The following is a 13,562-nucleotide window of genomic DNA, read 5'->3' as shown; positions in this document are numbered from 1 at the left end:
GGATCATCTACCCCTCGATCTCAGAGATCAACGTCTTCGCAAACGCCTCAAACCGCCCATAAGACCAACCCTCCCGATACCTCTCGACCAGCGGCCTCGTATCCTCAACAGGCGTCTCCCCCTCCTTCCCGCCCTCAATTTCTTTGCCGCTATCTTCCTCCTCAACATCAGAATCATCTCCCTCCTCCCCGATCCCCTTCCCCTCAACCAAAGCCCCAAACCCAACATCAACGGGCACGCTGCCCAAAAACCGCACGCCCATCTCCCGCGCCATGACCTCCCCACCCCCACTGGAGAACAGATTCGTCACCTCCCCGCAGCACGGACACGTATACCCGGACATATTCTCGATGACGCCCAGCGTGGGGATGTTGGTTTTCACGCAGAAGTTGACTTCCTTGCGCACGTCCGAGGTCGCGATCGCTTGCGGCGTCGTCACCAGCACGGCGCCCGCGAGACGTGGCTGTTGCTGTTGCTGCTGCTGCTGCTGCTGCTGCTGCGGTGTGGTGCTGCAGAGCGTGAGAAGCTGCTCGGCTAGCGCGATGTGCTCGTCGCTTGTGCCGGGCGGCGTGTCGATCAAGAGGTAGTCTGTGGGACCCCAGAGGACGTCGGACAGGAATTGTCGGATCATCGCGGTCTTTTTGGGGCCGCGCCAGATTACGGCGTCGGAGCGGGAGCGGAGGAGGAAGCCTAGGGACATGCAGTTTAGGGGGCCGCGGGGGGTTGTGGTTCTGGTTGTGGTTTCGGTGGTGGTGGTGGTGGTGGTGATTGACGAGGAGGAGGACGAGGGATCATCTATGCCGGTATGCACCGGCACAGGTAGCCAGCCGCCGGGGGCTTGAGTGATCTTTGCATCTTCGAGGCCGACCAGGCGAGGGATCGACGGCCCCGTCAGGTCGATGTCGAGAATCCCGACGGATTTGCCTTGCAGCGAGAGCGCGAGGGCGAGTTGGAGGGTTACCGAGGACTTGCCGACGCCGCCTTTGCCGGAGAGGACCTGATGGAGAAACACAACTATGTTAGCGCATGGTGGGAGAAGGAGGTGTATGCGTGCGTTGGCTGCTGCGTGAGGATCGATGTGCATCGCTGGGGGCGTTATCGATAAGGCGAGGGTGGGAGGCGCACGTTCTGGGAGTCGACCGGGGGGATTCTCTTACCAGTACGACGTTCTTGACTCCGTCTAGAGGCATCTTGTGGAATGTTGGCTTCTCTGGTGATTTGACAGAGAGACAATGGGAGTAAAGCTGTCGATCGGTTGTTGGGAGTGGGATGGCATCGATGGCAATGGCCGATCTCGGGCGCGTTTTTTTTTTCTGCGTCATTCCGCGGAGGTTGCTTATCAATCGGCCTTGGTGGGAGGACGGATTCTTTTGATAGCGCTGGTCTGCGTCTACGCTCCGCTCGCTTTCAAGTGTCTTATCCGATGCTATGACACTACCTGGCACATTCCCTTTGTTCATGAATCATTTCATTCCATGATATATCCCTCAAAACTATCTACTCGCCCGGGCTCTTCGATAGCACCCGGTTTATACATAGTTCTAGTCATCAGCCGTGAGCACGTCCAATTTATTGCCACTTCTGCACCACAACCCCACCCCGCTTGAAGTCTGCCATATCTCCCAACACAGCACTCTTGTCCGTAAGATCCTTGCTAGGGAATGTAGTCATCAGAACCCAAGAACGGGACTGGGTATCGGAGGTGGAGGCCGCCACAAACTCGTAGACATCCCCGATCGTGTGGGTGGTGTTGAAGCGAGACGTGAGCCGGGAGCCATCACCAAGACGAACTTGCAGGGTAATGGTGGGTTGAGATTCATCAACATCGGGCTTAGGTGGCTCGGAGGCCTGGGGTGCAGCGGCCGGAGCTTGGGTTGTAGCCGAGTCGGAGGCCGGCACACCGGGCGTAGGGCTTCCCAGTCGTTGTCCTTGTCCGGAAAAGGGCTTATACTTAGGCTTAGGCTTGACGTACTTCTCCTCGTGCTGGTTGATCTCGACGTCCACCTCCTGCCCAGGCTGTACGTTCATGATCGAGAGCGGAGCACGACCTTGTCGAATGCCCTCCAAGATCTCCGCGTTTCGAGGATCATCAGAGCGATAAAGCTCGCCGTCGTCAACCGAAAATCCGTCGGCCCAGAAGTGAAGAGTCCTCTGTACTCGCTGTGGCACTTGAGCAACCGGCGCGCTTGGAGCATCGATGACCCTGCTGGGAGCATCATCCCCGCCAAGGGTACGAGCTGTGCCGGTGAAGTGGGACTGTCTGCTGGGCTCTTCCGAGGGGGGCAGTTGCGTTCTGCTATGTTGTTAGCCTCCTGTCTAGCTTGAGACGGCTCTTGAATCTGACCTCCTGGCTTTCTCGATGATCTTCTTCTTGATGTCGTCGGGGTTCTGCACAGCCAGTCCAGACTTCTCCCCACCGGCAAAGAAATCCTGATTCACCGAGTCCTCCTCTTCCGAAGATTCACCAGCCCCCGAAGCAAAATCCCCCAGTGTTGCGAATCTCTTTTTCGGTCCGGTTTTCCGGGAGGACGGTTGCGGGGTAGTGGATGGCGACTGAGAAGAACTGCCGCCGAGCGAATGGCCGACGGATGGGCCTGTCTCGGCTCCCAAACGCTGGCCTGCGCCTGTGTTTGCGCCTTGCATAGCTTCGTCTTGCTCGGCAAAGAATTCGGTCACTGCGGCTTCGAGGTCCCATTCGTTGGCTGATAGGTATTCTTGTGCCTGAACGTAGTTGTGGTTAGTGTATAAAGTATAGATTATTCACTGATGAATCTTAAGCATACTGTTGAGGGATCTGTGCCAGACATAGCACAGAATTGGGATACCAACTCATCGTGAGCTGCTTGGCCGTGTTCCATATTGGTGATATCACTGGGTGGCTGCGGAACGATCTGACACGCCGAGAAAATTAAGTCACAGAGATTATCACTTGATCACTCAAAGCAGAGTATTTCCCAGGAAAAGAGACAGTAGGGGTATGAGAATCGGTTGATTAGACTAGCTTTGCTATGAAGCTGGAAGAGCTGGAAGCCACATGATGGAACGGCACGCAGTGACAGGCACGCCAATGCCCGTACGTCACTGTTGCCTGATTGGTCATTCGGAAGAGGGGATCTTCCATTGATGCCTCAGGTATTCACCCTCTATCGTCAGTATGTACTGATATGTCCTCTTGCAGTCCATGTATTTTCGACAAATGCACTCATATTGTACGACTAACATGACGTGCAGTCAGACTCCTACTGATATTTCTAAGCAGTATACGCACTCCATATCCGCCTAAAGTTGCACTTTCGTACGCGCTGGTGCTGAAGATTGCGTAACAAGCAAGCAGGCTGCTTACATAACGGGAGCGCAGGTCAGGTGTAGAACCATTCCATTCCGTGACCCTGGAGAAACAGCTGAGCCTTGAACCCTCAACAGCTGAGATACACTTCTTTCCATCCACTCAGCCGTGAATCTGTCGGTCTTTCTTCTCACCGGAACTACTGAAACTGTGCCTGCCACCCATAGTCGATCGGCAGCTTTGCCCCAGACCCCCTTGTCCGCAGCTACACCTTCTGGATACCTTCCGACCTCCCCGCACCATGGCCGCCGACCTCTCCAACTCGGGGGAGCTATATGAATCTGGACTGACTGTCCACTCGGACTCCGAGGTTTATTCCGCCAACCACGATGTTTCCTCTCATTCGTCCTCCACCTCGAGCTCCCCTCTGATCCTCTACAAGCCCCCGACGCTCTGGAGCATTCTGCGAGGGGCCGCTATCAACCTGATTCTGCCCTTTGTGAACGGCTTGATGTTGGGATTTGGCGAACTGTTTGCACATGAGGCTGCCTACAGGCTAGGCTGGTCTGGCACGAAGGTAGGAATGATGGAACCAACTCCTCCCACCCATCAAGGGAAGGAAGGGGTGTCTAGGTCTCCCCCTTCCACAAGGTCTATTGAAGCCGTACTAACACAATCGTCTGCTCTAGATATTCCCTCTGCATCGACGATCTAGGCCAGCTGGACCTGGCATTGAGGTGCGCGAGGTTCCACAGCGACGGGTCACTAGAGCTGCTGGTTTGCAGGACACCACGTCCTTGGAGTAGACAACGATGGGTGCGCAGCATTATAGATTCTTAAACCGGTGAAGTGATCGTCGGGATGATCAAGGCGATAACTCCCGAGAACAATTCATCTTTGAAAAATAGCTAGCGAGGGATGCGCATATGTTGAGAAGTTCCTAGTGTACATAGATCTAAGCATCAGTTGATCAGTCTGACCTGACGGCGTCTGGCGAAGCATCTTGAATTCGACAAATTTGTAGTGACAAATGCGACAATATTTAAAGCAAACAAGGAAGACCACTCTGGAAATAATAGGGTACTCGTGAACTATCCATGAATTATCATCAATCCGATGCAGCCCCGTACATACAAGGAACTACTCCAAGGATGTTCTCCTCCGGCCGCCCGGCAGAAAAGCCAGGCTTGGCAGCGAAAAAGCACTCCGTCGCCGGAGCCCCGATTTTCCCTTCAGGTCCACCAAATCCCCAGCCGTTTCCTCCACGAACTCGTGCCAAACAACCATGTTGGGAGGGACCGGTCTCAGTGGGCGCGGCGCTATGCCCGCCCTCGCCCGCCAGCGGTTGATTGCTTCTTCGCGCTCCAGTCGATCGGTAGGTATCTTCACGCGTTTGTGATTCCGAACTCGAACCCCCATCTGACTTGTGTCCGACAGATGTCCTCGTTCCGTCCGCAAGCCTCCAGAAACGCTCTTCGCTATGCGCAAACCAGCCGACCTATGGCGGGCACTCCTTCGCTGCGGTCTGCATCTGCCATCCCTGCCATCTCCACTGCTCGATTCAACTCGACCGCGGCCACTCCAGTAGCAGACGCTGCCACCGCAGCAGAAACTGCCACTTTACCCGGCGTCGAAGCACTGGAAATTGCTTCGATTCCGGAAAAGATTGGCTACCTGAAAGAGCTGGGGCTGGATTATGGCTGGGGATTCAGCGCGACGATCGAATGGTTCATCGAGCATATTCACATCTGGGGTGGAGTTCCTTGGTGGGCGAGTATCGTCTGCACCGGATTGTTGGTCCGGCTGGCCATGCTGAAGCCCACACTGGCTGCTGCCAATACCGGGACAAAGCTCAACAATGTCAAGCACATCACCACCCCTCTCCGGGCGAAGATGATGGCCGCCCAGGCGGCATCAGACTCACTCGCGATGCAAAAGGCTCGGGCTGAGTTGGAGGATCTGCACAAGAAACACGGCATCGTCGCTTGGAAGGCAATGATTCCCATGCTCCAGATTCCATTCGGTTTCGGATGCTATCGTGTCATCAAGGGTATGACCTCTTTGCCGGTACCAGCTCTGAGCGTCGAGACTGCTGGCTGGCTTCAGGATATCACGGTTGCCGACCCCTACTTCATTTTGCCCGCCATCAGCTCATTGTGCATGTACTGGTCCTTCAAGGTATGAGTGCACCGCTTTTACCTGTGTTCTACTCCTAGTGTGAGGTATGATTGCTAACCGCGCCCTCTCACATCAGAAAGGAGGAGAGTCTGGAGCCAACGAAATGATGAACAGCGAGTTTGGAAAGATGGTGCGCATCGGTCTGCCTAGCATCTCTTTCGTGGTCATGTCCTTTTTCCCGGCGGCATTGCAGTTGTACTTCGTCAGTACCGGTGTCTTTGGCGCGGGCCAGGCTTGGCTGCTCTCCAAACCCGGTTTCCGCAGATGGGCTAATGTCGCGGTTTCCGAAACCCCCCAACTCGCTCCTGGTGAGGTGGCCAAGAACCCCATTCGCTTGCTCACTGAGGCTATCGAGGCGGAGAGGGCCACCAGACTGGCAGCTGCTCCTCCTGCTCCTCCTGCTCCTGTACAGAAGATCAGCTTCATTGATCGCGCGATCGAAAACTTTAAGGAGTCTAAGCAGAAACTCGCAGCGGAGACAACCAACAAGATCGACGAGTTCCGCGGCAATGTGCCCAAGAAGAACGAAGATGGGACATTGGCGGATCCCCCTAGACTGAGCGAGAAGGACCGCAAGACGGCAGAGGACTACGAGAAGCGGAGGAGGGAAGAGGAGGAGTGGAAGCGCGAGGAACGCAATCACGCCCGTCGGCAGGCTCACATGAAGTTCCTGGAGCAACAGCGCGAGAAGGCTCGTTCGACTGTGACTTCGAGCCAGGGCAAGCTCCGCCAGAAGTGATGACTGGACATGATTAGCTGGAGTGGGTTGGGAGTTGTATTTATCTGTACATTATGGGTGCCGTTTCCTCTTCTTTTTTTTACCCTCTACATCTTTGTGTGTTCTAGGCATATGTGCTTCCACCCCTTATAAAGAATGCATTGGAGTTTCTTGCTTATTGTCAATTGGTTTTACTATTACTCGGTGTTGCTAGTTGGTTTGAGAGATGATGGGCTTTGTCAGCACATACAAACGGCTTCCTTTCCTCATGTGCCTTCCATACTTGCATTCTGACCCCCTTCCAACTCCTTCCAGCTGTCACTAAATTACCATGATTGCAGATACAACTTTTCTCCAATTCAATACAACCAGGAATTGCTCCGAAAGAGAGCCCCTGACACGTCGCTGGGGAAAAGAGCAGACACAAATACCTCAAGAACATGAGCCATCTTAACGGATAACCAACCGTTCCACCGAGCAATGATTCAGAGACAGACAGCGAAGCTGTGATCAACGTATCATGCTTTGTTTCTCAGGTACACTGGCCTCGAGTTTCCTCCTACCATGAGGACTCCTGCATCCTCATTTCGAGGTCTTTCAAGAGTTCCAGAAGAAGGGTTTCCTACTCATAGGGTTAGTACAATGCCTCCGACATGAAGGGACGAGAAGCTCACCATAACAAAACGAACAAGAGGGCCATGCCAGAAGATTTCTGGAGCCATTCCAGTGTCAACCTAGAATTATCAGCCGTTTATTCCCCATGATTCGGTAGTCGGGGCCACCTACATAACGTGTTGATGAGGCTACCCCATGATTGCGCTCCGCTAAGCAAGCTCTCTCGGCGTCCAGATATGGCTGCGCATTCCGCCTGTATTTGTAGAGGGCACGATTATATTGCGCCTCTGAGACAACAGATCCGTTCAAAATACAGCGACTACAAGCCCAGCGTGAGAACCTGACCTCCTCGTCGGCATACAGACAAATGGTGTACTGATAGTTGAAGTGCTTTCATATGTCGATTTAGTCAGTCAGTCAGCCCAGTTTTGACTCAAGTTAGCGCACTTGCCCACATACCTGGGTCAAGAAATTATACACGACAGGCGACATAGCCAGGCCGTCGATGATAAACTCGTCCTTGCCCGCGGCCAACTGCTCCTTTATTTCCTGCTTGATGAGGAGGAACAGGATAGAATTGGGGACGATTTTGTGTTCACCGACTGAGTCGGGGACATGTCTGGAAATACAGAACCCCAATCTGCGCTCCTCTTTCTCAATGATGGAGTCTGGTTCGATGCAGGTTAACCCTGTTTGCTCTACCAGCATTGTTGCCATTCGGGTCTTGCCAACACCGGGAGCTCCTACGCATACACCATGTCAGATTTGACGTTCAGATTTCAGTTGTTGGACACACTTACCCGTCGCAACGAACACAACGGCCTTGGAGAGGTCGATCTTGGCCTCTTCAGGGCAAGGATTCCGGTACGGCGCTACGGCCAAAATACCGGCGCTGGGGCTGATCTCATCTGGCCAAAAGGGCTCGCGGGCAAGAGACTTGAGGACCATCTCATCGGGTCCTGAGGGCTGGAACAATGTTCCTGCACTCGTGATGTCTATGTGTTCATAGCACGCCCAAACAAGGCTCTGGTTGAGCACCTGCTTCAAGAGCTCTACCACCTCGTCGTGCTGCTCACTCATTGTGGGAGGCTCTCGTGGTCGAATGTGTGGTGTCTGTATACTCTTGAACTGGTTCTTGGTTGGGAATTAGGGGAAGTATCTTTGGTGTCTAATCTGGGATCTGAGAACAAGTCTGGAGTTGTAGACTGGGGGGTGAGAAGAAACACGCTCTCTTTCCTGTCTTCTCTCATTCAATGCGTACTTGTGAACCTGTGGTGCAGATTGGTGCCAGTGTCGCTTACTCGTCACCATGAGCTGCTGCAGAACGACCGTTGCCTACAAAGCGGATCCTATGATGTCGTCCTTTGTGGCTGTTTGTGTTTCTTCCTCTGTTAACATGCTGTTCCTACTGCCCTCCTCGCTCTCTTACTTGTTTTTCTCACTCTTGTTCTTTTGGTGGTGTACACAAAGTATGATACTCTCTGTACCATCTTCTCTGGATTTGTGCAATGAGATCTCCAGAGGTAAGTAGCCCAAGTCTCTGGTGGTAGTCTGTGCTGGGAAGTGATTTGTGAAATAATAAACAAAGCCTTCCTGCACAACGATCATCCAGGTTAACTCTTCTCTTCCTTCTGCTTACAACAGCTCTAACCGGAAAGCTAACTTATTGAACCCGACAAACAGCTACAACCATGAGACAGTCCTACCTAGATAGGGTTTTCTCCGTCCCGTGACAGAGACGGTGACGGCAATCCCAGCAGTATCACGTCCTTTCACGGAATCCTCCCAACGAGGAGGCGGCAAGAGCCCAGCACCCTCAGGTCCGTCAACCCTGTCATTTTATTCTAGCTCCATATTCTGCCAACCTGCTCGCAACTCCCACTCTCAAACATGTACCTAACGATGGTAACAGCAACCTCGACTTAGAAAGTTGGCTCAACTTCCAGCCTTGATCCAGCAACAAGATGGAACGGCCGGCCGTCAGAATCAGCAGATTGACACTTCGCCTCGAAGACACGGTCCAAATTCCACAGCATTCCGCAGACCCGCATGGTCTGCAAGCTAGAAATCCCGCGGAAGAAGCGGTGGCTCGAGACTGCGCATTGTGTGTCTGTATATGTATCATGTTTATATACCTTTAAAACATATAAATATATAAATATATACACGTACTATATATAGAAAGGTTCGCATCCCCCCGGCCCCCGCCCCCCCACAAAATACGCCGTCACTAACACCCAAACAAGTCCCTCAACCAACAAATTGACATCAACGTGCCAGTGGGTTGTGCCTGCCCTCGGCCTAATCACGGTAATCCTCTCTCTTCCTCTCTCTCCCTCTACACTCCCCCCCCCCCCCCACCGAGCATTACTAACAAATTATACAAAGAGGATAATATACCCTTCAAGAACAGCAGCAATCAACAAAACAGACCGAGTCAGTAATCAGCTCATTGACCTTAGCTGGACCGATGGCGCCTCGACGGCCATTGGGCCCATTACAAATTTTTTTTCCATTTTTCTACGTCCGTGTTTAAAAAAAAAAAAAAAAAAAGGAAAAAAAGTAGACTGGGCCAGATGGGCACCACACCGGTTCTTGCTCACGGCAACCGGGGCTACTATGGCTATAGCCGTCACCATGTGTGTGTGGCACTGATACCACTGAACTTTCGGTCGGGAGTGAACTATCTTTACCTATATATTGGTAGGGATATATCATGATATATTCTCACCGGTATATAAATAAATCATATATGTATCAATAGAGCTTTGCAGACTGCCGCGATGAGGTTCGGAAGTTGACAGTGGAAACACCAAGAACGGGGATCAAGCAGGGGGACTAATGCGAAGTGCCACCAATGAACTTTAAGTTCTGTATTGGTGCTCCAATATCGACTCCATCGCGGTCTGCATTGTATATAGCATATTTTATACCCATATACACTAACTATTCGATGTTCCAGAGGTGCGGATGACGACGTACTACACTGTAAGACAAGCACAGTAAACAATAAGTAGAAGTGTATATGTGACTACACAACGGTATGAGTACATGTGAGTCTGAGGATGCGAAATATATGTCGAGTACTCCGCTCATGCCCAATGTCCTATCCATCCATCCCATCCCACTTTGACCAACTATACCCAAAAGAAAGAGACAGAAATAAAAGAAATATATATGTATGTATATGAAAAAGATGGCTATGGACAAAACACCCTCAGGACCTGGACCAGCCAGAAATAAAGTCCTGCCTTGACTGTCTACTCTCCCCACGACTCAAGGAAAATCCCGAAAACCACGCATGACCTTACCGGTCTCTAAATTTTAGGTCGTAGGCATCGGTCGGAGTTGCATGGGCAACTCGGAAGCCTTCTCTTCTTGTTCATCGAAAACTTTCTTCTCCAACCACGCCGTCAACCGGGCACAGAGAGGGTCAACGTATGCGGTCCACAGGGAGGCGACGATATACACCAGTCCAATCCAGAGTGGAATGCAGAGGGCGACAACCCACGGCGGACGAAGGGGCAACCATGGCGGAAGAACGGTCTGACCGTTCTCGTCGACAGTCTCCTCCCATGGTTGGCCGGTGATGCCGTACAGCATCCAGCAGAGCACGGTGCGGAGGAGTGTACCGTGCACGAGGTAGACGGCGAAACTCTGCTTGCCAAACCAGAGAAGGAGACGGTTCGCCAGGAAGGATTGCGTGCCGGGGGAGATAAAGATGGCGAAGATAATCATGTCAACACCGATGGCACTGTACCGTTTGCCAATGTTGACCTCGGGAGGGAAGACGTAGGTGGCCGCCTTGAACATGTAGTTCGACCAGGGGGCCCATTCGGGGTGTTCACCGGGATAGGAGCAAATGAGGAGGCCGGCGATGGTGACCACGATGGCGATGATACGGCGCGGCCAGCGGTGGGCTTCGATGAGAGAGCGAAAAGTGGTATCGTAGGAGATATCGCTGAGCATCATCCCGTAGACGGCCTGGAGTTGGAAGGTTTCTACACGGAGGGTGGCGGGTTAGTAGGCAAGGTCAGACGCTCGGAGACCCGTGGGGCATAAGCTTACCCGTATCCTTGGCGGCGTCCTGATGGAAGTACAGCATCATGCCGAGGTAGATGACAAGCCGATAGCGGAACTGGACGTACATGGTGGCGCAGAGCAGAATATAGACGAGCATCGACGCCTTCAGCAAGGGCAGCAACGCCCACTGATGATCATCATAGGCCATGTATCCGGTCGTCCAGGTGCTGAGGAAGTTTGCCCCCAGCCGGATCACCTCCTTGAAAAACGAGTCTTCGAGATCGGGAGCAGCGTAGCGACACCACCAGCAGTCGGAGCGGTTGGCCACGACGAAGGCACCAAACTGGGCCATCACCCACGAGATGAACAGGGCGATGGTGGCTGGGAGGATTAAGCGCGGAGGGCGGCGGAAGGCGCTCTTGGCAACCGTCGAAAAAGCACTGAGGTGATTCCCTGCACGCGACAACTTGAGGGGCTTGAGGGCACAGACATAGCCGGTGAGGAAAGCGAAGATGGTGACTCCAAGTCGTCCCTGCCAGGGAATGCGGAGGATGGGCCACTGAAGGACCCGGGGCGGCACGCCCTCCTTGTCTCTTGGCGCGAAGAGATCATAATCCCAGGCGCGGGCCAGATGGGTGAGGACGACGAGGAAAGAGGCAATCCCACGCAGACCCTGGTCAGTCGGTCAGTATATCGCCGAGGACCCAGCAGGCGAGCACGAGCACGAGCACGAGGACGAGGATAAGGATGGAGATGAGGATGAGGATGAGGCAGAGAAAGCACCTACATCGATCCACTTGACGCTTTTGCGAGGATCTCCGGGGGGAGCATTAGGATTCCACAAGGTATCCCTTAGACGAGTATAGAGAGGGGACTTCTGTAAAGACTGCATACTGGGATGGAAGGCTGTTTCACAGAGCAAGGAAAGACAAGATGAGATAGGCGCGCAAGCGAGCCATACATAGATATGTAACAGCAGCCCGAGGTAAGCCGAGAGAGAGAGAGAGAGAGAGAGAGAGAGAGAGGGATGGAGGGAGACAGTAAAAGGAGTGACCAAGAAGAGAAGAGAAGAAGAAGAGGAAGAGGAAGAAGAGGAAAAGAGAGAGAGAGAGAGAGAGAGGAAGGAAGGAAGGAAGGAAGGAAGGAAGGAAGAGATGGAGGGGAAGGGGAATAGGAAGGGAAGAGCAGAAGCAGAAGGAGCGAGCGAGGATCAGCAACAGTCGAAGAAAGAGGAAGGAAGGGAAGGAAGGAAGGCAACAGTACCTAGTACCTAAACAGCCAGCAGTAACAATACTTACAGTAGTTAGTATCAATCAATGCTTGCCCGATTTATCAGTCACTGCACTACTCCGTCCCTACTCCGTACGCTTTGCCCAGACACTAAAGGGAGACTCGCCAAGAATCCATCCGAAACCCGTAAGGCTCTCAGGGACTCCAGGGGGTGGATTTGCCCATTCTTGGCTGCTCCAATTGCGCCATGCCGAGCCCTATGATGCGATTAGAGGCCCAGAGGGAGGGAGGTATTCATCGCTTTGCATGCACAATGCAGAATCCAAAGGAAAATAATGCAAAAGGAAAAAATGAAAAAGAAAAAAGCAACTATGAAATTATAAATAGATAAGTCTGCGTATCCCCCTCTCCTCTCTTCTCTCCTCTGCCCTCCCTCCCTTCTTTCTTGCGTGAATGTCGTTGATCAATAAGAGTCAGTCTTCCACTAATACTATACTGGAGACAGACGGTTTATTAGTCCCAAACCTCGCCATCTTTGACCTGTCACCATAGTGTTATGTTGCTGCTGCTTCGGCAATCGGCAAAATGTAAAAAAAAATGTAAAAAAAGTAAAATGGAGAAAAGAGACCACCGACAGACTCGCTCTCAAATGACAGCCGCCGCCCAGCCAGGGTTTGGTTACCCGCAGTAGGAAATAATACTGGGTCTTTCTTGGCAGTCCTTTTCCCTCACAAGCCCTTCATCATTTCCCAATGCCACTAATTCCCCATCATGATTCATGAACTTTGGACCTTTTAGCGAAAGATGCGCCGTCCTCCGACACTACCTGCAGCCCAAGTCACCGACCCCCGAACCCCCAGATTGCCCATACTCAATCCGGAGAATCCAACGCCCCCTCCTTCCCCATCTCGCTTATACCGCCGAAGCGCTTCCCTCAAATGGGCCGGAAGCAGTTGCCCCCGATGCGGATTGGGGGGTAACTTCATTTCACTTTTGGCAGCAGTCGTCGTCAGCAGTGATCCGCCTCTGTCTATCATTCCTTGTGGCTTGACCACTCCAGGATGATGGGTCGTACTCGTAGGGGCTGGTGTTGCGGCGGCGGCGGCGGCGGCGGCTGCTGCGAGGGCCGCCTGGTCATGAGCTTCGGCCCATTCCGCCTGCACCGTTCGAGCCTTTTCGATAATCTCGCCCGCAAAGACCTTGGTGAAGCCGTTAATCGTTGTCACCACGCTAGCTGGCACCGATTGTGACAGAGCATGGTTGACGATTCTCCGCAGCGTCTCCTTTCGTAGTTTGGCTCGTTTGAAGAGATCGTATCGCTCCGACTGTAACGGATTAAACGCATCCACGAGTAATCTGTTCGGTGCAACCGCCCACCCATCCTGGTCAGTAGTTTTTTCTCATCCTCTCTTTCTCTTTCTCCCACCCACCCTCCACCATCACAACAAACCTCACCACAACCACCAAACACAAACACCCCACCCCAGGGGAACAAAGTCAACCCACCCCCCC

General features: G+C 52.9%; 6 protein-coding genes across 6 annotated transcripts; 2 read left to right on the top strand and 4 right to left on the bottom strand.

Moving 5' to 3' along the window:
* Positions 1–7: 7 nt before the first annotated feature.
* BO97DRAFT_472566 (P-loop containing nucleoside triphosphate hydrolase protein) lies at positions 8–3,589 on the bottom strand (the record flags this gene model as incomplete). The annotated part of the gene is made up of 5 exons (XM_025700148.1): positions 8–997; positions 1,588–2,293; positions 2,345–2,721; positions 2,784–2,839; positions 3,577–3,589. The coding sequence occupies 5 exons, from the start codon at positions 3,587–3,589 to the stop codon at positions 8–10; spliced, it is 2,142 nt and encodes a 713-aa protein (XP_025548285.1).
* Positions 3,590–3,614: 25 nt separating this feature from the next.
* BO97DRAFT_305042 (TOM13-domain-containing protein) lies at positions 3,615–4,092 on the top strand (the record flags this gene model as incomplete). Its single annotated transcript, XM_025691154.1, has 2 exons — positions 3,615–3,863; positions 3,976–4,092. Coding segments are annotated over 2 exons (366 nt in total), but the record flags the coding sequence as incomplete, so codon positions are not given.
* A 479-nt stretch (positions 4,093–4,571) lies between these two features.
* Positions 4,572–6,349, top strand: BO97DRAFT_472564 (membrane insertase OXA1; the record flags this gene model as incomplete). The annotated part of the gene is made up of 3 exons (XM_025700147.1): positions 4,572–4,661; positions 4,724–5,464; positions 5,541–6,349. The coding sequence occupies 3 exons, from the start codon at positions 4,572–4,574 to the stop codon at positions 6,201–6,203; spliced, it is 1,494 nt and encodes a 497-aa protein (XP_025548283.1). The 3' UTR covers positions 6,204–6,349.
* A 430-nt stretch (positions 6,350–6,779) lies between these two features.
* BO97DRAFT_417032 (adenylate kinase family protein) lies at positions 6,780–7,877 on the bottom strand (the record flags this gene model as incomplete). Its single annotated transcript, XM_025696453.1, has 5 exons — positions 6,780–6,804; positions 6,857–6,894; positions 7,143–7,187; positions 7,257–7,540; positions 7,598–7,877. The coding sequence occupies 5 exons, from the start codon at positions 7,875–7,877 to the stop codon at positions 6,780–6,782; spliced, it is 672 nt and encodes a 223-aa protein (XP_025548282.1).
* Positions 7,878–9,818: 1,941 nt separating this feature from the next.
* On the bottom strand, positions 9,819–11,875 carry BO97DRAFT_407857 (acyltransferase family protein). Its single transcript, XM_025695721.1, has 3 exons — positions 11,608–11,875; positions 10,866–11,493; positions 9,819–10,798 (listed from the first exon to the last, which is right to left on the bottom strand). Exons 1-3 carry the CDS (start codon positions 11,710–11,712, stop codon positions 10,122–10,124), a joined length of 1,410 nt encoding a protein of 469 aa, XP_025548281.1. The 5' UTR covers positions 11,713–11,875; the 3' UTR covers positions 9,819–10,121.
* Positions 11,876–12,481: 606 nt separating this feature from the next.
* BO97DRAFT_445619 (transcription initiation factor TFIID subunit 11 family protein) lies at positions 12,482–13,490 on the bottom strand (the record flags this gene model as incomplete). Its single annotated transcript, XM_025698568.1, has 2 exons — positions 12,482–13,406; positions 13,477–13,490. 2 exons carry the CDS (start codon positions 13,488–13,490, stop codon positions 12,845–12,847), a joined length of 576 nt encoding a protein of 191 aa, XP_025548280.1. The 3' UTR covers positions 12,482–12,844.
* Between the last annotated feature and the right edge of the window lie 72 nt (positions 13,491–13,562).

This window comes from Aspergillus homomorphus (assembly GCF_003184865.1).
Source record: "Aspergillus homomorphus CBS 101889 unplaced genomic scaffold BO97scaffold_40, whole genome shotgun sequence".
Lineage (NCBI taxonomy): Eukaryota > Fungi > Ascomycota > Eurotiomycetes > Eurotiales > Aspergillaceae > Aspergillus > Aspergillus homomorphus.
Note: the sequence above shows the minus strand (reverse complement) of the source record. Positions and strands in the feature narration are given on the sequence as shown.

Coding starts and splice junctions, on each gene's coding strand:
- BO97DRAFT_407857 (XM_025695721.1), bottom strand. CDS start 11,712: ATGCAGTCTTTACAGAAGTCCCCTCTCTATACTCGTCTAAGGGATACC. Junction 11,494..11,607: donor AAAGCGTCAAGTGGATCGAT/GTAGGTGCTTTC, acceptor CCGACTGACCAG/GGTCTGCGTGGGATTGCCTC. Junction 10,799..10,865: donor GGACGCCGCCAAGGATACGG/GTAAGCTTATGC, acceptor CCCTCCGTGTAG/AAACCTTCCAACTCCAGGCC.